The 25,468-nt window shown below is 50.1% G+C and overlaps 1 protein-coding gene across 2 annotated transcripts in view; it reads right to left on the reverse strand.

Moving 5' to 3' along the window:
- Positions 1-25,468, reverse strand: part of tab1 (TGF-beta activated kinase 1/MAP3K7 binding protein 1) — a 308,216-nt gene that overhangs the window by 196,239 nt on the left and 86,509 nt on the right. For both annotated transcript variants that reach the window (XM_072492103.1, XM_072492104.1), the window contains 4 exons: positions 17,183-17,312; positions 7,883-7,999; positions 7,013-7,107; positions 3,315-3,456 (listed from right to left, as the gene is read on the reverse strand). In XM_072492103.1, coding sequence (XP_072348204.1) covers positions 3,315-3,456; positions 7,013-7,107; positions 7,883-7,999; positions 17,183-17,312 — 484 coding nt within the window. The remainder of the gene's footprint in view (positions 1-3,314; positions 3,457-7,012; positions 7,108-7,882; positions 8,000-17,182; positions 17,313-25,468) is intronic.

Consider the following 25,468-nt stretch of genomic DNA (forward strand, 5'->3'; position numbering starts at 1 on the left):
TAGCGAATTCCACAGATTCACGACCCTTTGGGAGAATGAAATGAAAAAATGAAAATCGCTTATTGTCACAAGTAGGCTTCAAATGAAGTTACTGTGAAAAGCCCCTAGGCGCCACATTCCGGCGCTTGTTCGGGGAGGCTGTTCCGGGAATTGAACCGTGTTGCTGGCCTGCCTTGGTCTGCTTTAAAAGCCAGCTCTTTAGCCCAGTGTGCTAAACCAGCCTCTAAAGTAACTTCTCCTTATCTATTTTAAATCTGCTACCCCTTATCCTAAAACTATGACCTCTCGTTCTAGATTGACCCACAATAGGAATCATCCGCTCTACGTCTACTTTGTCAATAACTTTTATAAACCTCAATTAGATCTCCTCTCATTCTCCTAAATTTGAGAGAGTATCGGCCTAAACTGCTCAATCTCTCTTCACAAGGCAAACCCCTCACTCTCTGGAATCAACCTCCTCTGAACTGCTTCAAATGCAACGACATCCCTCCTCGACTAAGGGGACCAAAACTGAACACACTACTCCAGGTGCGGTCTCACTAATGCCCTGTACAGTTGCAGCAACACTTCCCCACTTTTATACTCCATTCCTTTAGCTATAAAGACCAAAATTCCATGCTAGATTTCTGTTATCTATGCAGGAGGCATTTATGCACCTCAATTCCCTTGGCGCTGCAGCTCTCTGCAGTCTTTCTCCATTTAAATAATATTCCGCTCCTTTATTCTCCTACCAAAGAGCACAACTTCACATTTTCCTCAATTATATTCCATCTGCCACGTTTTTGCCCACTCACTCAACCTGTCTGTATTTCTCTGTGGACCCTCGCCACTTGCCTTTCCGTCTATTTTTGTGTCATGCGCAAACTTGGATTCTGAAATGGCTGCATTTTAATAATCGACAATCAGGATCTTATCGCATAAATAATCAACATCCAATTACTGAATCATGATTCTATTACATTAATCAGACTCTAATTACATGGTTCCCAGTGCATCAATAATCGTGAAAATGCTGGATAAACTCAGCAGGTCTGGCAGCATCTGTGGAGAGAGAAATGAAGTTAACGTTTCAGATCGAAATGACCCTTCTACGTATCTGAAGCAAGGTGGAAATGTTCAGAATTAAAAGCTGAAAAGGGAACGGAGGAGGTGGAGCAGCAGAGAAGACCAGGGATAGGTTGGGGCAAAGGAGATATGGACAGATTTGTCCCGGATATAAGACTAAGAGGAGCGTTAATGGTGCCATTAAGGGATAACTCATAGAATTTACAGTGCAGAAAGAGGCGATTCGACTTATCGAGTCTGCACCAGCCCTTGGAAAGAGCACCCTACTACAGCCCACCCCTCCACCCTATCCCCGTAACGCAGTAACCCCAGCTAACCTTACTTTTATTTTGTTTTGGACATTAAAGGCAATTTACCATGGCCAATCCACCTAACAAGCATGTCTTTCGGGACTTGAGGGAAGAAACCGGAGTATCCGGGGGAAGCCCTCGCAGACACGGGGAGAACGTTCAGACTCCACACAGACAGTGACCCAAGCCGGGAATCGAACCTGGGACCCTGGAGCTGTGAAGCAACAGTGCTAACTACTGTGCTACCCGTGCTAATGGTGGCAATAGGTGAGATAGCGGAATGTGTTCATGGGAGCAAATGAAAAGGCAGGGGCAGGTGGCCAAGTTGGGGGGGGGGGGGGGGGGGGTGGTGGAGAAGGGGGTTGTGTTGGGCAGGCCAGGGAACTGAAAAGCAACAGGCAACAAACTACAAATGAAACATTACAGTTTCAGTGGGGAGATTGTTCAGATGCCACGAGATTGAGGGAGTAGCTGCAACCGCTTTCAAAAAAGATCTCGAAGCTTCAAACTCTCCCCTCACTCTGACTTCAAAGAGGCACTTAGAAACCTCTCTCATTCTGTGACTTTTTCTGTCAGATAATAACTCGCGTCTCTCTTCCCCTTCTTCTGTCGGTTAATTGCTCCCTCTAGAGGAATGAAGTGACATTTTAGGCAGGATTTTCCCTGCAGGCTTCTGAATACTGCCGTCGGGGAGGCTCTGCGTTAGCGGCTGATGGGCGCAGTGAGAAGCAATTCTATTTTTTTGGGGGGGGAACACCGCAACCCCTAGCTCTGCGACCCTTCTGACACCCGCCCGCGACCCACCCACGGGTCATGACACACGCTTTGAAAAACCCTGATCTACAGGACAGATGCTTTGAGGGACAATGGTTTGACAGGAATCTGACCTTAAAAAGTCATCTTGGCCTCGGATTACAATCCAGCCTCGCTCACAAGGCTCTTAAGGGGCTGGTTTAGCACAGGGCTAAAGAGCTGGCTTTTAAAGCAGACCACAGCAGGCCAGCAGCACGTTTCAATTCCCGTACCAGCCTCCCTGAACAGGCGCCGGAATGTGGCGACTAGGGTCTTTTCACAGTAACTTAATTTGAAGCCTACTTGTGACAATAAGCGATTTTCATTTCGTTTCATTTTTCATTTTCTGACCTGAAAAAGGGTCTTTGTCAAATGGTTTGGTGCTGTCACAACCCACTTTCCACAAAGCATAGTCTGTTGCCAAACACTATCCTCAACACCGTGCTATTAAGTAGAACTCCCACTCGCACCGAATGTGAACAATCTCGTCCCATGGGTGGAGGAGGAGGAGAGAGCGAGGAAAGAAAGAGGGAAAGTAGGGTAATTCGCACACAAAGCAAGAGGGAGGGAGATTGAGACGTCGCATGGAAGAGAAAAGAGTGCATTAATTTTTAGTGTGGTGTACCGGTTAGGAGCCTTTCTGCAGCCAAAGACAAATAGTTACTGTAGAAACAGAAAACGCTGGAAAGGCTCAGCAGATCTGGCAGCGCCTGTGGAAGAGTCAGACAGACTCAAACCGTTGACTGTCTTTGCGGAGTCTGCACGTTCTCCCCGTGTCTGCGTGGGTTTCCTCCGGGTGCTCCGGTTTCCTCCCACAGTCCAAAGATGAGCAGGTTAGGTGGATTGGCCGTGCTAAATTGCCCCTTAAGTGTCCAAAAAGATTAGGTGGGGTTACAAGGACAGGGTGGAGGTGTGGGCTTAAGTAGAGTGCTCTTTCCAAGGGCCGGTGCAGGCCCGATGGGCAGAATGGCCTCCTTCTGCACTGTAAACTCTATGACTCTGTTCCTCTCTCCACAGATGCTGCCAGACCTGCTGTTTCTTTCTAACATTCTCTGTCTTTATTTCAGACTTCAGCACCCGCAGTATTTTCGCTTTAATTAACTATTCGTTTCACAAGACTTACTGAGATAGTTACAGGCCGTTAGAAAACACATTTGCATAACTCACTGAGAGAGCTGGATGACTTGGGGAGTTGTTGGTTACTGGGTTCCATAGACGATTTGAGCTGAACACTGGCGATATTGTTCATTTTAACAGAAGAGGTATCTGAATCCATGGGCATGTTGAAAGATATTTTGAGTGCAGATTGCTGAGCAAGGTCAAAAGAGCATTACTTAGTCATAGTTTAGAATCTTGGAGCTTTACAACACAATAAAGAAGCCCTTCAGTCCATCATGTGCATCTGCCATAAAGCACCTATCAATTCTAATCCCATTTTCCAGCACTTGGTCCATAGCCTTGCATGCCATGGTGTTTCAAGTGCTCATCAAAATGCTTCTTAAATGTTGAGGATTCCTGTTTCTCCCACCATTTCAGGCAGCGAGTTCCAAATTCCCACCACCCACTGGTTGAAAATGTTTTTCTTCAAATCCCCTCTAAATCTTCGGCCCCTTACAAAGAACAAAGAACAATGCAGCACAGAAACAGGCCCTTCGGCCCTCCAAGCCTGCGCCGAACACGTGTCCTATTAGACCAACTGCATGTATCCTTCTATACCCCGTCTGTTCATGTGCCTATCCAAATAAGTCTTAAAGGTCACTAACCTACCTACCTCAAACACCTAATTTGACAGTGCATTCCAGGCCACCACCACCCGCTGTGTAAAAAATGTCCCCCGCACATCTCCGTAACCTTTCCCCCCCCTCACCTTGAACTTGTGCCCCCTTGTAATTGTCATTTCCGCCCTGGGAAAAAGCCTCCAACAGTTCACCCTATCTATACCCCTAATAATTTTATGAACTTCTATCAGGCTGCCCCCTCAGCCTCCGTCTCTCTAGGGAGAACAATCCCAGTTTATTCAGTCTCTCCTCATAGCTAATGTCCTCCATACCAGGCAACATCCTGGTAAACCTTTTCTGTACTCTCTCCAAAGCCTCCACGTCCTTCTGGTAGTGCGGTGACCAGAATTGGACACAGTATTCGAAATGTGGCCTACCCAATGTTCTATATAATTGTAACTTAATTTTCGAGCTTTTATACTCAATACCCCGTCCTACGAAGGCAAGCATGCCATATGTTTTATTTCCTTAAATCCATGCCCCTGGTATGGACCCCTCTGCAGCTTGCCTCTCATTGAGGACCAGCCGTGCATGGGGTTAAGAATTGGGGAAAATTAAGATTTAAAATGAAATTGGGCTAAAAGGCGAAGAGATGTTGAGATGCAAATTAGCTTATCAGTGAGAAAAACAAATATTTACCTAGGTGTGGCTAGAGGGAAACAATGGGGGTAAAAAGGTAGTGGAGAGAGAAGGAAATTGACACTTAAATGCAAAATAGCCAACTCCACAGGACAGATAACATCAAAGGGAAATAATGGTATATCCATACCACAAAGACTGGGGGAAAAAGGAAAGACAAGAGATAAACACAGACACAGCTATTGTCTGCCACACCCAGCTGCATGTATAGTCTACCGAAAACAAGTTTTCGCTAAACAGTCAGCCGGTAAAGATCAAACACCGAACCAAATAGATTTCGCCTTTGCTGAAACTGAAGACGGTTTTCCCCAAATGTGGCCAGATAACCTGTGCGTGGTAATTGTTTGCTGGGTTTGGCTCTTAGAGTTAGATAATCTTGGATGTTGTTTGGGAACGAAGGGGTGACTCAGAGTTCAGAGAACATAGGTCGTTGGAAGCAATTTCCTGTAATTCTATGTGTGTACAGCCATCAGTGTGCTTACGTGTTGCAGTGTATTATAGTCCTTCTTGTAGTTTGTTTTTTAAGTTAATAAATATTCTTCATTAATTGTTCACACAACGATGGACTATCCCTCCCTGGTTCACATAGTTTTCTCACAGTATACCAAATTGAAAACATGCACCACTACAAACCAGTCTTCCAAGTTACCCTTCTGGGTTTTGGGATACCCTTGCATTGAACGCGGATGATGGGTAAAGTAGACGTGGAGCGGATGCTTCCTCTCCTGGGGCATTCTAGAATGAGAGGTCACAGCCTCAGGATAAGAGGTAGCAAATTTAAAACAGAGACGAGCAGAAACTACTTCTCCCAAAGGGTTGTGAATCTGTGGAATTCGCTACTGGAGAGTGCGGTGGATCCTGGGACAGTGGAGGAGGAGTAGGACAGATGTTTAATTGGTAATGGGTTGAAGGGCTATGGAGAATGGGCAGGAGGGTGGAGTTAAGGCCAGGATAATATCAGCCATGATTGAATAGCGGAGCAGACTCGATGGGCCAAATGGTCTAATCCTGCTCCTATATATCTTCTGAACTTCTGAACATCAGTGGGGTTCTTAACAATGGGTTGCGGACCACAGAGCCACGCGCCATGTCGTGAGCAGATAATGCTTTTCACCCAATAACCTTGACTTGCTGTGTGATTAAATGGAACGGGGACCCCACACTGATGGTGCAGAACCTCTTTCGATTCAGAAAAATGGTGGTGCTGCTGTCAAATCAGCATGGCCCGCTGATTAACATTAGGGCCTGTCTGTTCTGCACTCTGCTCCCAGCTGTTAGATGTAGGTGTGTGTGTACAGGAAATGGAAATACAGTTTCAAAATTTGTGGCCATTAAATCACGGTTGGGGGAGGCGGTGCTGTAGTTGATACAGAGGCATAGCTACCGCGACAAAATATGGGGCAGCCCTAATACATTTTTCAGAATGGGCTTATAATTGACAAATGAACTTCAATTATCGATGTGTGTGAAGTGGTTCATTTAGGCCAGAGGAATAGGAGCCAGTTACTCTCTGGAAAATAAGTGTTGAACTGGGCTAGAGGAACAGAGGGAGATCTGGAGATACAGAGACACAAATCAATAAAAGTAGTGACAGGTTAATAAGGCCAGAAAAAAAGGTAACAAAGCACTGGGGTTTATTTCCAGAGGGATAAAACTGAAAAGCAAAGAAGTTGTACAGAACCTTGGTTGGATCACATTTGAAATGGTGTCCTGGTTCCCATCTTATGAAAAGGACGCCAAAGCACCGGAGAACATTCACTAGAATGAGCCGAGAACGGAGAGGATATAGCTATCAGGAAATATTGAGTAGGCGGGGGTTAAAGAGAAGATTTAGCGGTGACCCGGCAGAGATTAGTTTGATAGGGTGAGCACAGATAAGTATTTCCATTTGTGAGATTTCAAACTAGTGTCATGATTAGATGTCAAATGTCCCACAGACAGTGACCCGGGGCCGGGATCGAGCCTGGGTCCTCGGTGCCGTGAGGCAGACGTGCTAACCACTGCGCCACAATGCTGCCCTTCTGTCTAAAAGACACTCAGTGACTTGGCCTCCACAGCCTGTGTGGTGTTCTTTGTGTTGCTTATTTCAGGATGGTGGCGTAGTGTTCACAGAGAACACAAAATAAATTTATGAACACTCCTAACTTGTATTCGACACATACTCCTAAACGATACACATTTGATTAATAACATCTAAACTACACTCATCTACAGCTAATCTCACTACTGGTTTAAACTATGATCTGCACTCACTTACACTATCTGTACTTCTGACTCTCGCTAGCTAACTCCTGCACACACTCTCCCACAAGGCTTAGCATCACTGCCTTATATAGTTGTGACTGTAGCTCCATCTCGTGGCTACTCTTGACACTTCATTAACCCTTGCAGTACTGACAGTTATGATAACACCACAGCTTGGATAGTCTTTATTTCCTCCCCACTCACCTCGTTGCTGCTGGATGACGAGGAGGATTCCGTGGTTTCGGAATCACAGCTGTCGCTGGGAAGCCAGTGAAAGTCAGTCAGGGACAGATTTGTTCCTGCAATAGAGATAAAGCCAGTGATTTGGGATGGAAAGTGTATTTTTGTAGGCTGTCCATTCACACGCTGAATGCTCGTTCAAATAGTTAATGAAATAACTCAAACAGAAAGGCTTGACATTCTCAAATTGGAAATGCTGAGGAAATAAGGGATTCAGACAGAGTCATTTCAATTGATGTCCTCTCCCTCACACCTGCTTTAACTACCTTACTGTCTCCAGCTCTCTCTCCCTCTCCAACTCCCTCTCCCTTTCTCCCTCCCTTTCCCTCTCCTCCTCCCCTCCCTCTCACACTGCTCTTTTCCCCTTTCTTTCTCAATCCATTCCTTCTCTCTCCAGATCCTTCTCCTACTCCTCCTCTCTCTATCCTTACCCCTCTCATTCTCCCATCCTCTCCCCCCCAATGGCTTCTCCCCCCTCCCCAAGCCCTCTCTCCCTCCCCCATCGTTCCCTTCCTATCCTCCTCTCCCCTTCCCCCTCTCCTACCCTACCTCTCCCCTCCCCTTTTTCTCTGTCTCCACTTTGCCCTTCACCCTTCCTCTACCTTCTCCCTCCCAGCCTCTTTCTTTCCCTCCCTCTTCTCCTCTCTCATCCCCATACCATCTCCCTTCAACTCGCTCCCCTTCCCCTTCTCCCCCTCCCCCTTCTCCCATCCCTCGTCCCACTTCCTTTATCCCATCGCCACTGTCTCCCCTCCCCACTCTCTCCTCTCCCTCCCTCTTATTTATCCCCCCCCACCTTCCCTCCCTCCTCCCTCCCTCTCCCCTCCTGTTTACCCTTTTTTTTAGCGTGCACTGTGTCTATTGTTGTCCGGGATTTCATATCTTTCACTTCCGATGGCAGTAAGACATTGTAATTCCAGTTATTATAAACTCTTGGTGTTGGACACATTCCTGGAAGAAAGAAATGAGGCTCATTATGGATCAGGGGACATAGGGATTGGGTCAGCCAGACACAGCGATCCAATGAGAGACAAAGAGAGGGGGCAAAACGGAGGAGGGAGAATGGGTAGAGGGGCTGGAGTGGTAGAGTGAGAGGTGGGACAGAGGGAGAGAGAAAGGGTGACAGGGAGAGATGGGGTAGAGACAGAATAGGGGTTGAGGACAGTGGGGAGGGGGTGGGAAAGTGGGGTTAGGGGGAGCGAGGGTTGGGGAGAGGAAGGGGGAAGGGGGATTGAGGGGTTGGGAGGGGAAGTCAAGTGGGAAAAGAGAGAGTGTTGTGGGGCAAGGGAGGGGAGAGGCACGGTAGCACAGTGGTTAGCACAGTTGCTTCACATCTCCAGAGTCCCAGGTTCGATTCCCTTGGGTCACTGTCTGTGCGGAGTCTGCACGTTCTCCCCGTGTCTGCGTGGGTTTCCTCCGGGTGCTCCGGTTTCCTCCCACAGTCCAAAGATGTGCAGGTTAGCTGGATTGGCCGTGATAAATTGCCCTTAAGTGTCCAAAAAAGGTTAGGTGGGGTTACTGGCTTATGGGGATAGGGTGGAGGTGTGGGCTTAATGCGGGTGCCCTTTCCGGGGGCCGGTGCAGACTCGATGGGCCGAATGACCTCCTTCTGCACTGTAAATTCTATGAACAAACTGCAGAGAAGTGGAAGGGGAAAAGGAGGGGAAGAGAGGGAGAAGTAAGACAAGAGGGAAGAGAGAGGGAGAGAAAAGGGAAAGAAAAATGGGGAGAGAAAGGGTGGAAAAGGGAGACGAACAAGGAGTGGGGAGGTTGAAGAAGGAAGGACGGGAGACAGGGCAGGTGCAGATGGAGAAAGGGAGGCAGAGAGGTAGACGGAAGAGAGAGATAATTAGAGGGTTTTTCGGCAGAGGGCATGTACATAAACTGTACTGTGTGCCCCTTATGTAAAAACGCATACACAAGTGCTGGACATTTGACACAGAAGTAAAAGCCAGCAAGCACACAGCAATAGCCATTTCGCAGATACATCTCAATCTCTCTCTCTGACTGTGGAAGTCAGCCAAGTCCGCAAAGACTGCAGCTGGAAACAGAACTGGGAAGCTTCTCCACCAAACTACAGAACACTGGAATCGCAAAACCGACTATTTGATGCTGAAGTTAACTCAGCTAGAATCTTGAATTGCAACATCCAATTCATTTATATAGATTGTGAACAGCTGTAGCCTCAGTACTGATCCTTGTGGTACCCCACGAGTAATGGCCTGCGATCCTGAGAATCATCCGTTTATTCCAACTCTTTACCGTCTGTATATTACCCAATTCTCAATCTATACCAACTTATCAGCCCAATCCCATGTCCTCTAATTTTGTTTGCTAACTTCCCTGTGTGGGACTTTATCAAAAGCCTTCTGTAAATCCAAATACACCACATCCACTGGTTCCCCTTTATCTGTGCTACAAGTAACGTCCTCATAAAACTCCAAAAGGTTTGCCAAACATGATTTACTTTTCATAACTCCATGTTCACTCTGTCCAATCAGATAAATATTTTTGAATTGTCTGGTTATCAAGGGCGGGATTTTCTGTGCGCTCCCCTCCCCTCCCCGTGCGTGTATCGCGGCAGTGGAGGTGGCCCGCCATTGACTGGCGACGGGGTCTTCACATCCCACCGCTGTCAATAGGGTTTCCCGTTGTGAGCACTTCCTGCCACCAGGGAACCCCCAGCGGGAGTTCGCCGTCGGTGGGAAGAGAAGATCCTGCTGCCGGCTACGGCTGGAAGATTCTGTTCCACATCTTCGATAAAGATCCAACATTTTCCCTGCTACTGACGTCAACCTAAAAGGCCCGCAAGTTCTCCGTTTTCTCACTCCCTCCCTTCTTTTTAAAAAAATATATATTTTATTAAACTTTTCAAACAAAATTTTTCCGTTTTTACAAATCAACATAAAAATAATACAATAACTAGTAAATAACATTATTTAAATAATATAGTGAACTAACAAAATAACAAAAAAATATATAGGGCTCCCCCCCGCCCCTGGGCTGCTGCTGCTGTCACTCTATCTACCCTTAACGTTCCGCGAGATAGGAACGGTTGCCACCGCCTGGAGAACCCCTGAGCCGATCCTCTCAACGCAAATTTGATTCGTTGCAGCTTTATGAACCCTGCCATGTCATTTATCCAGGCCTCCACGCCGGGGGGTTTCGCTTCCTTCCACATGAGTAAAATCCTACGCCGGGCTACTAGGGACGCAAAGGCCAGAACGTCGGCCTCTTTCGCCTCCTGCACTCCCGTCTCTTCCGCTATCCCAAATATCGCTAACCCCCAGCCTGGCTTGACCCGGACCTTCACCACCTTTGAAATCACCCTTGCCATGCCCCCCCCCCCCCCCCCCCCCCCCCCCCCCAGTACTCATCTAATGCCGGACACGACCAGAACATGTGTGTGTGGTTCGCCGGGCTTCCCGAGCACCTCCCACACCTGTCCTCCATTCCGAAGAACCTGCTCAGTCTTGCTCCTGTCATGTGTCTCTGTGTAGAACCTTAAATTGAATCAGGCTAAGCCTGGCACACGAAGACGAGGAATTTACCCTGTTTAGGGCATCAGCCCATAGCCCCTCCTCAATCTCCTCCCCCAGCTCTTCTTCCTATTTTCCCTTCAGCTCCTCTATCATCGCCTCCCCCTCGTCTCCCATACCCCGGAAATCACTCTATCCTGGATCCCCTGTGTCGGGAGCAGCGGAAATTCCCTCACCTGTTGCCTCGTAAACGCCCTCACTTGCATATATCTGAAGATATTCCCCGGGGGCATCTCATATTTTTCCTCCAGCGCTCCCAGACTTGCAAACGTCCCATCTATAAACAGGTCCCTCAGTTTCCTAATTCCTACTCGTTGCCAACTCTGGAACCCCCCGTCCATCCTTCCTGGGACAAACCTGTGGTTATTCCTAATCGGGCACCACACCGAGGCACCCGTCACCCCCCTGTGTCGCCTCCACTGCCCCCAGATCCTCAAGGTTGCCACCACCACTGGGTTTGTGGTATACCTTTTCAGGGAGAATGGCAGCGGTGCCGTCACCAGCGCCTTTAGGCTCGTTCCTTTACATCAGGACGCCATCTCCAGCCTCTTCCATGCCGCCCCCTCTCCCTCCCTCATCCACTTACAAACCATCGCTACATTGGCGGCCCAGTAGTAGTCATTCAGGCTCGGCAGCGCCAGTTCCCCTCTATCCCTACTGCGCTGCAGGAACCCCCTCTTTACCCTCGGGGTCTTCCCTACCCACACAAAGCTCATAATACTCCTGTCTATTTTTTTGAAAAAGGCCTTTGTGATCAGAATGGGGAGACACTGAAATACGAAAAGAAACCTCGGGACGACCATCATTTTTACCGCCTGCACTCTGCCCGCCAATGAGAGCGGCAGCATATCCCACCTCTTGAAGTCCTCTTCCATCTGCTCCACCAGTCGCGTCAGATTAAGTCTGTGTAGAGTTCCCCAGTTCCTGGCTACCTGGGTCTCCAGATATCGGAAGCTCCTTTCCACTCTCCTTAATGGCAGAGCGTCTATTCCTCTTCCCTGGTCCCCGGGGTGTATTACAAAAAGCTCGCTCTTCCCCATATTTAACCTGTATCCCGAGAAATCTCCAAACTCTCTCAGTATCTGCATAACCTCTGGCATCCCCTCTACAGGGTCCGCAACGTATAGCAGTAAGTCATCAGCGTAGAGCGACACTCGATGCTCCTCTCCCCCTCTAACCACCCCCCTCCACTTCTTAAAGTCCCTCAACGCTATGGCCAGTGGTTCAATTGCCAACGCGAACAGTAACGGGGACAGGAGACACCCCTGTCTTGTTCCCCTGTGTAGCCGAAAATACCCCAATCTTTGCCGGTTTGTGACTACACCTGCCACTGGGGCCCCATATAGGAGTCTGACCCATCTAACAAACCCCTCTCCGAACCCAACCCTCCTCAGCACCTCCCACAAATAGTCCCACTCCACCCTATCGAATGCCTTCTCCGCATCCATCGCCGCCACTATCTCTGCCTCCCCCTCCGGTGGGGGCGTCATCATCACCCCCAGCAGCCGTCGAACGTTAACATTCAGTTGTCTCCCCTTTACAAACCCTGTCTGGTCTTCATGCACCACCCCCGGGACGCAATCCTCTATCCTTGTCGCCAGCACTTTTGCCAGCAGTTTGGCGTCTACATTTAGGAGTGAGATAGGCCTGTATGACCCGCATTGCAGCGGATCTTTATCCCGCTTCAGAATTAATGATATCGTCGCCTCCGACATTGTCGGGGGTAGTATCCCCCCTTCCCTGGCCTCGTTAAAGGTTTTCGCCAGCAGCGGGGCCAACAGGTCCACATATTTCCTGTAGAATTCCACCGGAAACCATTCTGGTCCCGGGGCCTTCCCAGACCTGCCACCTCCTGCTCCTCCACCCTCGGGAACCTTAGTTGGTCCAGAAAATGTAGCATTCCCTCTTTTCCCCACGGGGGTTGGGACTTATATAGCCTCTCATAAAAGGTCTTGAACACCTCATTTACCTTCCCTGCTCTCTGCTCCATAGTTCCCGTTTCGTCCCTAACTCCTCCAATCTCTCTCGCTGCTATCTTCTTACGAAGTTGGTGGGCCAGCAGCCGGCTCGCCTTTTCCCCATACTCATATCTCATCCCCTGTGCCTTCCTCCACTGTGCCTCTGCCTTTCCTGTGGTCAGCAGGTCAAACTTTGTCTGAAATCTTCGCCTTTCTCTATATAGTCCTTCGTCTGGGGCCTCCGCATATCTTTTATCCACCCTCAAAATCTCCCCCACTAATCTCTCCCTTTCTTTGCCCTCTTGTTTCTCCTTGTGGGCTCTAATGGAGATCAGCTCTCCTCTAACCACCGCCTTCAGCGCTTCCCATACTACCCCCACCTGAACCTCACCATCGTCATTGACCCCCAGGTATCTCTCAATACACCCCCGCACCCTTCCACAGACCCCCTCATCCGCCAGTAGTCCCACATCCAGTCGCCAGAGTGGGCGCTGCTTCCTCTCCTCTCCTAGTTCCAGATCCACCCAATGCGGGGCATGGTCTGAAATGGCTATGGCTGAATCCTCCATTCCTGCCACTTTCGGGATCAGTGCCCTACTCATAACAAAGAAATCTATTCGGGATTATACCTTGTGGACGTGGGAGAAAAAGGAAAACTCTTTAGCCAATGGCGTGGCAAATCTCCACGGACCCACTCCCCCCATTTGTTCCATAAATCCCCTAAGCACCTTGGCCGCTGCCGGCCTTTTCCCGGTCCTGGATCTAGACCGGTCTAGCCCTGGATCCAGCACAGTGTTGAAGTCCCCCCCCATTACCAAGCTTCCCACCTCCAGGTCCGGGTTATGTCCCAGCATCCGCTTCATGAATCCCGCGTCATCCCAGTTCGGGGCATATACATTCACCAGCACGACCGCCTCTCCCTGCAATCTACCACTCACCATCACATATCTGCCCCCGTTATCCACCACTATGTTCTTAGCCTCAAACGATACCCGTTTCCCCACCAGTATCGCCACCCCCCTGTTTTTCGCGTCCAACCCTGAGTGGAACACCTGTCCCACCCATCATTTTCTTAACCTAACCTGATCCACCACCTTCAGCTGCGTCCCCTGGAGCATGACTACGTCCGCCTTCAGTCTCTTTAAGTGCTCGAACACCCGGGCCCTCTTAATCGGCCCATTTAGGCCTCTCACATTCCACGTGATCAGCTGGATTGGGGGGCCGCTCGCCACCCCCCCCCCCCCCGACTAGCCATCCCCTTTTCTGGGCCATCTCCCCGTCCAGGTCCCGCGCACCCATCTGCCATCTGTCCCCCAGGCGGCGCCTTCCTGTCCCGACCACCTCTTGCCAGCTCCCCCTTGCACTCAGCAGCAGCAACCCAGTTAGTCCCCCCCCCCCCCCCACCCAGCCCCCCCCACCCCCCACCCCGCGTGATGCGTGACCCACAATCGCGCCGGCTGCAGCATCCCAAATGTTATTTTCTTCCTGTGAAGCACCGCCTTGGCCCGATTAAAGCTCGCCCTCCTTCTCGCCACCTCCGCACTCCAGTCCTGATACACTCGTATCACCGCATTCTCCCACTTGCTACTCCGTACCTTCTTGGCCCAGCTCAGGACCGCCCCTCTGTCCATGAAGCGGTGGAATCTCACCACTATCGCCCTTGGTATTTCACCCGCCTTTGGTCTTTTCACAAGGACCTGGTGCGCTCCTTCCACCTCCAGGGGGCCCGTTGGGGCCTCAGCTCCCATTAGCGTATGGAGCATCGTGCTCACATAAGCCCCAACATCAGCTCCCTCTGCTCCTTCGGGGAGACCTAAAATCCGTAGGTTCTTCCTCCTCGAGCTGTTCTCCAGGGCTTCCAGCCTTTCTATACACCTCTTATGTAACGCCTCATGCGTCTCCGTTTTTACCACTAGGCCCTGTATCTCATCCTCATTCTCGGCTGCCTTTGCCTTCACTCCACGGAGCTCTATCGCCTGGACCTTTTGTGTTTCCTTCAGTCCCTCGATTGCCAATAACATCGGCGCCAGCACCTCTTTCTTTAGTTCCTCCACACATCGTCGGAGGAATTCCTGCTGGTCCGGGCCCCATGCCGCCTGGGCCCCATCCGCCGCCATCTTGCTTCTCCCTTCTCTTCTCTGCCGTTGCTCCAAAGGATCCTTCGCAATCTGGCCACTACCAGTGGTCCTTTCCATACACACACGGGGGGGGGGGGGGGATCTTCCTTTGTCACCCCACACTGGGCTTGGTCTAAAAAAAATCCGTTGGGGCTCTCGAAAAGAGCCCAAAAGTCCGTTAGAACGGGAGCTGCCGAAACGTGCGACTTAGCAGTGAATCGCTGCAACCGGAAGCCCCACTCCCTCCCTTCTTAAATGGTGGGGTTACACTTGCTGTTTTCCACTCTGCAAGGATCCTTTCCAGAATCTATAGAAATTGGAAAAATAACCACTAATGCGTCCACTGTCTCTGTAACCACATCCTTTAACACTTGCGGAAGTAGCTCATCAAGTCCAGGGGATTATCCCCTTCAATTTCATTAATTTTTCAAGTACAACCTCTTTTTAATAGTAATTTCTTTCAGTTCCTCATTTTCACAAGTCCCTTGGTTCCCGAGCATTCCTCCGTGAAGACAGGCACAAAGTAAGTAATTGCTTAGTCTCGCCGCCATTTCCCTATTCTCCGTGATCAACTCTCTGATCTTCACCGGTAATGGACCCACATTTTACCTTGCCAATCTTTTCCTGCACCGACCCTCTGAAAGAGTACTCTACCCAGGAGCAGAGGTAGTTTTAAGTAGTCTATCTTGATATTGTTGGATATTAGAAATGAGGTATAGATTTAAGAGTTTAATTTAGTGTTTCTGTGTAAGAAAGGGTAAAACTCTAATTAGATTTATGTTAAACAAAGGTGTCTGCATGTATGGGGGTTTCAGTTTAATTTCAGATTATGTCTACATGGTAGAATGATAGATCATTACGCTGCAGGAGGCCATTCAGCCCATCAACTCTGCACGGACCCTCCGAACGAGCACTCTACCTATATCCACTCACCCAACCACGACTCCCGCAACCCCATAACCCAACCTGCACATCCCTGGACACTAAGGGGCAATTTAGCATGGCCAATCCACCTAACCCGCGCATCTTTGGACTGTGGGAGCAAACCGGAGCACCCGGAGGAAACCCACGCAGACACAGGGAGAACGTGCGGACTCCACACAGACAGAGACTGGAATTGAACCAGGATCACAGCCGCTGTGAGGCAGCAGTGCTGACCACTGTGCCACCGTGTCTCTTAGAGAGTTTGGTGCTTGGAGAGTTAACAACGTGAAAAGCAAACAAGTGTGGAGGAGGACTGAGCTGTTGCTTAGTAACCAGGCGCCACTTTTTAAGTTAGATATTTTGAGTTTAGTTATAACTGGATGCAGGGCTGTTGGTGTTAGGCAGTGAGAGAAGTTAGAGAACATGGTTGTCCTCTCCGGAGTATCAAGACTTACAACAGGGATTGTTCAAGCCCCTGGTCCCTGGAACGTGTCTCAAGAGGGAGAGAGGAATCTGTCGTTGGCAACTCTATATCTACAATAGGGGTACGACTGTAAGAAGTTATCTGAAATGACAGAATGAATGAGGAGAGGGAGCTGAGGAAATCGTTGACCTTAATTGTCTTTATTGCATCCCCACCACCATCACGTGCCCCCCACGGCTTGGGACATAGTTCATTTGAGAAGTAGGAACCGAGGGTGGGTGGCACGTGAGTGTCCCTTTAAGAAAGTTTTGTGTCTTATCACATGGCTTCAGTGATGTCATTTTGTGGGTGGAGCTGAGCTGTGGCTGTGAGGTTTGTTTTACTTTCGCTTTCAGTTTTGACTGCTGTGGGCTACAGCCAGAGAAAATAAGTGTTTTGGCCTGTCTTTCTCTATTTTCATTTTAAATATCTGTTCCGGTAAAAATCACCTTGGTGGTGGCTCTTGGAAGGAATTTGAAGATGCTGGTTGAAACCCGGATCAGAATCACAGGGCCCAACACTAGTCTTAGTCAAGTGAGAATACAGTGTGCTTGGCCACGCCTTTGAATAGGGGTTTTTGGTTTATTGGATTTTGTTTTTGAATTGGAACAGTTAAGGGGGAATTCATTAAGTGTCATACATAGATTACTGTCGCTGGGTGGTGTCTTTATGTTTGTAATTGATAAAAATTCTTGCTGTGTGTTTATATAAATGTTAACTAAGTTCTTAGAATAAAGCTTGTTTTGAGTAAAGTGTCTGGGAAGACAGTTGAATCACACCTGAAGGGAAGGTTCTTGCGATCATCATTCAACATCAAGGTTGTAGGTCAGGTTGACTTCAAAATATACTTTGGAATTTCTAAACCCTGGTCCCTAACAGTGGGAAAGTGCAGGACTGGAAAGTAATTACTGTGGTATTCATCATTGCACATAAAGACACAATTACTTTGGGTGAATACAATCTATTTTAAGGTCCAGTCAGCATCTTTAATTCACCACTAGGCCCTGGGTCTGTTTTACCTTGTTACAATAAATAGATGACCCCATCCTCTGTATACTCCCTCACCATCTCCAGACTCCCAAACACCGCACACGCAGTGCAACCTGTGCACAGCCACACGCAACGTTCTTTACCTCCGAACCACTGGTACACAACGTTGCAGACTTTCGATCGGAAATCGTCGTTGTGGAACTGAATCCAGGACTGGGGGAAACTGCAGCAGAAGCTGACGTACACGGCCTGACTGAGGGTGCTGGGCAGCTCCTGAGGGCAACGAGAGTAACAGTGAGAAATAACAGCAAAAAAAACCAAAAAAAACATCATGGACTCGGAGGCCACGACTGCCACCGGAATTTGGCCTCGGCCAACAGGACCTGTAAAAAAAAAAGAGAAGGGATGGATCAGTGAAGGAAACCGGCTAAATCAATAATCCCATTGATTTAGCCATTTTGATGTAAATACTAAAGCCCAGTTCAAAATGGCTAAATCAATGATCCTTTCACCTATCAGAAATCGCTGGTTTCCTTCAATCAGGAAAGATACCGACCGAAACACGCACTTCCCTTTTCCACAGGGTTGGACAGTTCAGAATGTGGACAACACCCTCAACAGATTTCCATACAAGGATAGTGTGCAACAATTTGTTACTTTGGGCAGGCTGGGAGTTGGGGATGGGGGGCGTTGATGAGAGGGAAAATCCCCTCAGTTTTAATCAATTATACATCAGAGTTGGTTATTTTGTAGAACCTCGGTCAGACAGCCTTGGCTAACTGCAGGATCCCTGCACCATGGGGCCTTAGAGAAGGTTCGATCCGTACTAGATCTCCAATGATACCTCTCTCTTCATCTGGCTGTACAGAGTATCTCTAATCATCTCTTCCAGCAATTTGCCCATAACTGACGTGAGGCCAACGACCTGTGATTTCCCGATATGCTACCGTGTGGGCAGCACGGTAGCACAGTGGTTAGCACTGTTGCATCACAGCTCCAGGGTCCCGGGTTCGATTCCCGGCTTGGGTCACAGTCTGTGCGGAGTTTGCACGTTCTCCCCGTGTCTGCGTGGGTTTCCTCCGGGTGCTCCGGTTTCCTCCCACAGTCCAAAAATGCGCAGGTGTATTGGCCAGTCCCTTAGTGTCCAAAGATGTATGGATTAGGTGAGGTTACGGGGATAGGACGGGGGAATGGGTCTGGGTAGGGTCCTATTTCAGTGGGTCGTGCACACTCAATGGGCCAAATGGCCTCCTTCTGCACTGTAGGGATTCTATGGAAAGCCTGCTCCCACAGTCCCAACGATCAATTGCAACTGCCACTATCCAAGGGGGACTTTCCCTTCAATTAGTGGGACCTTCTACCCTTGGCCCCCTTTTATTTGAACTCACCGAGAATGAGAAGGAAACTATTTGGCCCATCATGTCTGTGCTGGTTCGACTTCCGGTTGCGGCGATGCACTGCTAAGCCGCACGTTTCGGCAGCTCCCGTTCTAACGGACTTTTGAGCTCTTTTTGGGAGCCCCAACGGAACTTTTTTTGGACCAAACCCAGTGTGGGGTGACGAAGGAAGGTGTCCCCCCGGGTGTGTATGGAAAGGACCGGTGGTATTGGCCAGATTGCGAAGGATCCTCTGGAGCAGCGGCAGAGAAGAGAAGGAAGAAGCAAGATGGCGGCGGATGGAGCCCAGACGACATGGGGCCCGGACCAGTAGGAATTCCTCCGACGGTCTGTGGAGGAATTAAAGAAGGAGGTGCTGGCACCGATGTTATTGGCAATCGATGGGCTAAAAGAAACACAAAAGCCCCAGGCGATAGAGCTCCGTGGGGTGAAGACAAAGGCAGCCGAAAACGAGGATGAGATACAGGGCCTAGTGGTAAAAACGGAGACGCATGATAAGAGGTGTATCGAAAGGCTCGAAGTCCTGGAGAACAGCTCGAGGAGGAAGAACCTCCGGATTCTGGGTCTCCCCGAAGGAATGGAGTGAGCTGATGTTGGGGCTTACGTGAGCATGATGCTCCATACGCTAATGGGAGCTGAGGCCCCCTCGGGCCCCCTGGAGGTGGAAGGGGCTCACCGGGTCCTTGTGGGAAGACCAAAGGCTGGAGAACTACCAAGGGCGATAGTGGTGAGATTTCATCGCTTCACTGACAGAGAGGCTGTCTTGAGCTGGGCCAAGAAGGTATGGAGTAGCAGGTGGGAGAATGCGGTGATACGGGTGTATCAGGACTGGAGCGCGAAGGAGGGCGAGCTTTAATCGGGCCAAGGCGGTGCTTCACAGGAAGAAAATAAAATTTGGGATGCTGCAGCCGGCGTGATTGTGGGTCACGCACCAGGGCAAGCACTACTACTTTGAAACGTTGGATGAGGCATGGACCTTCATCCAAGAAGTGAAACTGGACCAGAACTGAGGGACTGATGTTGGGGGGGAGACAATGAGGTTGATGTATAGAAATGCAAATTAGGGAATGGGAGGTTCATAGTATCGAGACGATAGACGGGGATTTTTTCTCCTCTTGATGGGGGGACACTGTGGGCGCCGGTGGAAAAAGAGACTGAGAGGGGGGATGGGGAATGGGGGAGCTGCACCATAGAGGGAGGGGCCGATCCAGGAAAGCGCGGGGTTTTTCCCGCGCTAGGGAGACGATGGCGGGAAGATAGGCGCAGGAAGGGAGTTCCACGCACAGGGGGGTCAAGGAGAGAACGGGGGAAGCCGGGGTCAGTTAGAGTTAGCTGACTTTCGGAAGCATCATGGGGGGAGTAACCATGCTAGATGGGGATCTAGCGGGGGGTGGGGGATCAACTGGGTTGCTGCTGCTGGGAGCGAGTGGCAGCTGGCAAGAGAAGAGGTGGTCGGGACGGGAGGGCGCCGCCTGGGGGACGGGTGGGTGCGCGGGACCTGGACGGGGGGCAGGCTGGCCTAGAACAGGGGATGGCTAGTGGCCCCCCAATCCGGCTGATCACGTGGAATGCGAGAGGCCTAAATGGGCCGATTAAGAGGGCCCGAGTGTTCGCGCACTTAACAAGACTGAAGGCAGATGTGGTCATGTTTCAGGAGACGCATCTGAAGGAGGCGGATCAGGTTAGGTTAAGGAAAGGATGGGTGGGACAGGTGTTCCACTCAGGGTTGGACGTGAAAAATAGGGGGGTGGCTATATTGGTGGAGAAACGGGTGTCGTTCGAGGCTAAGAATATAGTGGTGGACAACGGGGGTAGATATGTGATGGTGAGTGGTAGATTGCAGGGAAAGGAGGTCGTGCTGGTAAATGTATATGCCCCGAACTGGGATGACGCGGGATTTATGAAGCGGATGCTGGGACGCATCCCGGACCTGGAGGTGGGAAGCCTGGTAATGGGGGGGGGATTTCAATACTGTGCTGGATCCAGGGTTAGATCGGTCTAGATCTAGGACCGGAAGAAGGCCGGCAGCGGCCAAGGTGCTTAGGGGGTTCATGGAGCAAATGGGGGGAGTGGATCCGACGAGATTTGCTAGGCCGTTGGCCAAAGAGTTTTCTCCCATGTCCACAAGGTATACTCCCGAATAGATTTCTTTGTTTTGAGCAGGGCACTGATCTCGAAGGTGGCAGGAACGGAGTATTCGGCCATAGCCGTTTCAGACCATGCCCCGCACTGGGTGGATCTGGAATTAGGAGAGGAGAGGGAGCAGCGCCCACTCTGGCGACTGGATGTGGGATTATTGGCAGATGAGGGGGTCTGTGGAAGGATGCGGGGATGTATTGAGAGGTACCTGGAGGCCAATGATGATGGTGAGATCCAGGTGGGGGTAGTATGGGAAGCGCTGAAGGCGGTGGTTAGGGGAGAGCTGATCTCCATTAGGGCTTACAAGGAGAAAAAAGAGGGCAAAGAAAGGGCGAGATTAGTGGGGGCGATTTTGAGGGTGGATAAAAGATATGCAGAGGCCCCGGACGAAGGACTATACAGAGAGAGGTGAAGACTTCAGATGGAGTTTGACCTGCTGACCACAGGAAAGGCAGAGGCACAGTGGAGGAAGGCACAGGGGATGAGATACGAATATGGGGAAAAGGCGAGCCGGCTGCTGGCCCACCAACTTCGTAAGAGGATAGCGGCGAGGGAAATTGGGGGAGTTAGGGATGAAACGGGAACTACGGAGCGGAGGGCAGGGAAGGTAAATGAGGTGTTTAAGACCTTTTATGAGAGGCTATATAGGTCCCGACCCCCGGAGGGAAAAGAGGGAATGCAACAGTTTCTGGACCAACTAAGGTTCCCGAGGGTGGAGGAGCAGGAGGTGGCAGGTCTGGGGGCGCCAATTGAGGTGGATGAGGTGACTAAAGGGCTGGGGAACATGCAGGCAGGGAAGGCCCCGGGACCAGACGGGTTCCCGGTTGAATTTTACAGGAAATATGTGGACTTGTTGGCCCCGCTGCTGGCGAGAACCTTTAACGAGGCCCGAGAAGGGGGGACTCTACCCCCGACAATGTCGGAGGCGACGATATCACTAATCCTGAAGCGGGATAAAGATCCACTGCAATGCGGGTCATATAGGCCTATCTCACTCCTGAATGTAGACGCCAAGCTGCTGGCAAAAGTGCTGGCGACGAGGATCGAGGATTGTGTCCCGGGGGTGGTGCATGAAGACCAGACAGGGTTTGTAAAGGGGAGACAACGTGCGACGGCTGTTGGGGGTGATAATGATGCCCACAGCAGAGGGGGAGGCAGAGATAGTGGTGGCGATGGATGCAGAGAAGGCATTCGATAGGGTAGAGTGGGAGTATCTCTGGGATGTGTTGAGGAGGTTTGGGTTCGGGGAGGGGTTTGTCAGTTGGGTCAGACTCCTATATGGGGCCCCAGTGGCAAGTGTAGTCACAAATCGGCAAAGATCGGAGTATTTTCGGTTCCATAGGGGAACAAGGCAGGGGTGCCCCCTGTCCCCATTACTGTTTGCGTTGGCAATTGAACCGTTGGCCATAGCGTTGAGAGACTCTAAGAAATGGAGGGGGGTGGTTAGAGGGGGAGAGGAACATCGAGTGTCACTCTACGCAGATGACCTACTGCTATATGTGGCGGATCCTGTAGAGGGGATGACAGAGGTTATGCAGATATTGAGGGAGTTTGGAGATTTTTCGGGATATAGGCTAAATATGGGGAAGAGTGTGCTTTTCGTAATACACCCTGCGGATCAGGGGAGAGGAATAGACGCCCTGCCGTTAAGGAGAGTGGAAAGGAGCTTCCGATATCTGGGGATCCAGGTAGCTAGGAGCTGGGGAACTCTACACAAACTCAATCTGACGTGGCTGGTGGAGCAGATGGAGGAGGATTTCAAGAGGTGGGATATGTTGCCGCTCTCACTGGCAGGCAGAGTGCAGGCGGTAAAAATGATGGTCCTCCCAAGGTTTCTTTTTGTGTTTCAATGTCTCCCCATTCTGATCACTAAGGCTTTTTCAAGAAAATAGACAGGAGCGTTATGAGTTTTGTGTGGGCAGGGAAGACCCCGAGGGTAAGGAGGGGGTTCCTGCAGTGCAGCAGGGGCGGGGGGGGGGACTGGCGTTGCCGAATCGGGACGACTACTACTGGGCCGCCAATGTGGCGATGGTTTGTAAGTGGATGCGGGAGGGAGAGGGGGTGGCGTGGAAGAGACTGGAGATGGCGTCCTGTAAGGGAACGAGCCTAAAGCCGCTGGTGACGGTGCCGCTGCCGCTCTCCCTGAAAAGGTATACCACAGACCCAGTGGTGGTGGCAACCTTAAGGATCTGGGGGCAATGGAGGCGACACAGGGGGGTGATGATGCCTCGGTGTGGTCCCCGATCAGGAACAACCATAGGTTTGTCCCAGGAAGGATGGACGGAGGGTTCCAGAGCTGGCATCGGGCAGGAATTAGGAGATTGAGAGATTTGTTTATTGACGGGATGTTCGCGAGCCTGGGAGCGCTGGAGGAAAAATGTTCCTCGCCGGGGAATATCTTTAGATACATGCAAGTGAGGGTGTTTACGAGGCAACAGGTGAGGGAATTTCCGCTGCTCCCGACACAGGGGATCCAGGATAGAGTGATTTCCGGGGTATGGGTCGGGGAGGGCAAAGTGTCCGAAATATATCAGGAGATAAGAGCTGGTAGAGGAGCTGAAGGGAAAATGGGAAGAAGAGCTGGGGGAGGGGATTGAGGAGGGGCTGTGGGCTGATGCCCTAAGTAGGGTAAATTCCTCTTCCTTGTGTGCCAGGCTTAGCCTGATCCAATTTAAGGTTCTACACAGAGCACACATGACGGGAGCGAGGCTGAGCAGGTTCTTCGGAGTGGAGGACAGGTGCGGGAGGTGCTTGGGAAGCCCGGCGAACCACACACATATGTTCTGGTCGCGTCCGGCACTGGATGAGTACTGGAGGGGAGTGGCAAAGGTGATCTCAAAGGTGTTGAAGGTCCGGGTCAAGCCAGTTTGGGGGTTAGCTATATTTGGGGTAGCGGAAGAGCCGGGAGTGCAGGAGGCGAAAAAGGCCGATATTCTGGCCTTTGCGTCCCTGGTAGCCCGGTGAAGGATCCTACTTATGTGGAAGGAAGCGAAACCCCCCCCCCCGGCGTGGAGGCCTGGATAAACGATATGGCGGGGTTCATAAAACTGGAACGAATGAAATTTGCGCTGAGAGGATCGGCTGAGGGGTTCTCCAGGCGGTGGCAACCGTTCCTTGACTATCTCGCGGAACGTTAAGGGAAAATAGATCGTCAGCAGCAGCCCGGGGCGAGGGGGGGGCGGGCGTGGGAGCACTAAAAAACTTTTTTTTTGTCACTTTGTTAGCTCACTATTTTATTTAAATAATGTTACTTATTAGCTATTGTGTTATTTTTATGTTGATTTGTAAAGTGGAAAAATTGTGTTTGAAAACTTTAATAAAATATATATATTTTTTTTAAAATGTCTGTGCTGGTTCTCTGAGGGAGCAATTCACCAAATGCCGTCTCCCGCCTTCTTCCCAGCATGATATTCCTTTTCAGATAATGATCCGATTCCCTCAAGTGCCTCAATTGACCCTGCCTCCACCTCATTCTCAGGCAGGGCATTACCTGGGGCCTTCCAATTCAGAGCCAGGGGCACAACCAACTGAGCCGTTCGGGCTCTGGGGTTTGAGGTCTCATCTCTCCCGGTGGCACCGCGGAGGTTTCAAAGCTGCTGGCTTTGGGTTGGCGCCTTCCTGCCATTCTGAAATGGGAGGCAGCCCCTGGTAGAATTGTCGAGTCGATTCCACTGCCGTCAGGAACTGTATTTGGCCCCGTCTTCAGGATCCCGAATCCCACAGAAAAATCCCACCCAGACACAGTCAAACATTTGGGAAATTCCAGAAGCAGAATTCTTGGCAAATTTCGAGCCCGAGTTGTGGTACACAAAGGAACAATTCATCTCCTGGTTCCTCAGCCTGGCTATGCAGTCAGAGTGGGATTAGTCTGCGCAATTGGTCTCGACCATCAGTCAGATTGGGATTGGTCTGTACGAGGGCTCTGTATGTCAGTGTGGGATCAGTTGGTGTGCTGGGATTGGGCACTGTCAGGAAACAAGGGCAGTTTTAAGTTATTTATATTTGTCGTTGTGGGTATCAGAATAAGGTGTAGTTTAATTTTGTGTTTCTGTATTTGAAAGGGTTAATAACTTCAGCTTGGTTTACATGCATGCATGGTACTAAGGGTTTACAACGTGAAAGCAACAGGGCTTAAAAGAAAACTAGGTTGTTGCTTAGCAACCAGGGGCCACACTAGGAAGGTACTTTTGAGTTAGTTGTAAGCTGATGCCAGGATAGCTGACTAAGACAAGGGAGGTCCTTGGTGCTGTGAGGCAGCAGTGCTAACCACTGCGCCACTGCAAAGCAACATCAGACTTCCCAAAAGAACAAAAGAAAGTCCCAAGGAGTTAGGACAAAAGTATATCTCTGGAAGACAGTTAAATGAAAGGAACAAAGAACAAGAAGTTGAACAAGGTCCTATTCAGGAGAATTCAAGTAAGAAGCAGGGGAAATGCCCTGAGTGAAAGAGACAGCTACATGAACCAGATTTAAAGCTGACGAGGCGAGAAGTCAGACATTTAAGGGAAATCCAAAGTTTGGTGACATCTTAATAGTGCCTGTGAAACAGTAGTGTTCTGTTGGCTTGGCTGTGTTCCTGAGAGATTATGTGGAAGCTTAAATGCATATAGCAATCCAAGGAAGAGGAATACCAAAAGGAGAGATTGAATTCCTGGAGGTGGATCCTTGGTGAAAGCATCCGAGAGAGACAGAGTTGTTTGGGAGAAGATTCCAAGTGTGTTTTTCAAGAGTGGGGTTTGTAAACACTCATGTGGAAGCTGCAGTTCAGGTGAGACAAGTTGGTTCAGTGTGACAAACATCTGGGGGGATTTCAGGAGAAATTCACAGAAGTTGCATTGGGTGGCAACTATCACTTGATTTCAGAGTGTGGTGCATCTAACCTCAGTTGGCCAG

The sequence above is a fragment of the Scyliorhinus torazame genome, chromosome 29, assembly GCF_047496885.1.
Source record: "Scyliorhinus torazame isolate Kashiwa2021f chromosome 29, sScyTor2.1, whole genome shotgun sequence".
Classification (NCBI taxonomy): domain Eukaryota; kingdom Metazoa; phylum Chordata; class Chondrichthyes; order Carcharhiniformes; family Scyliorhinidae; genus Scyliorhinus; species Scyliorhinus torazame.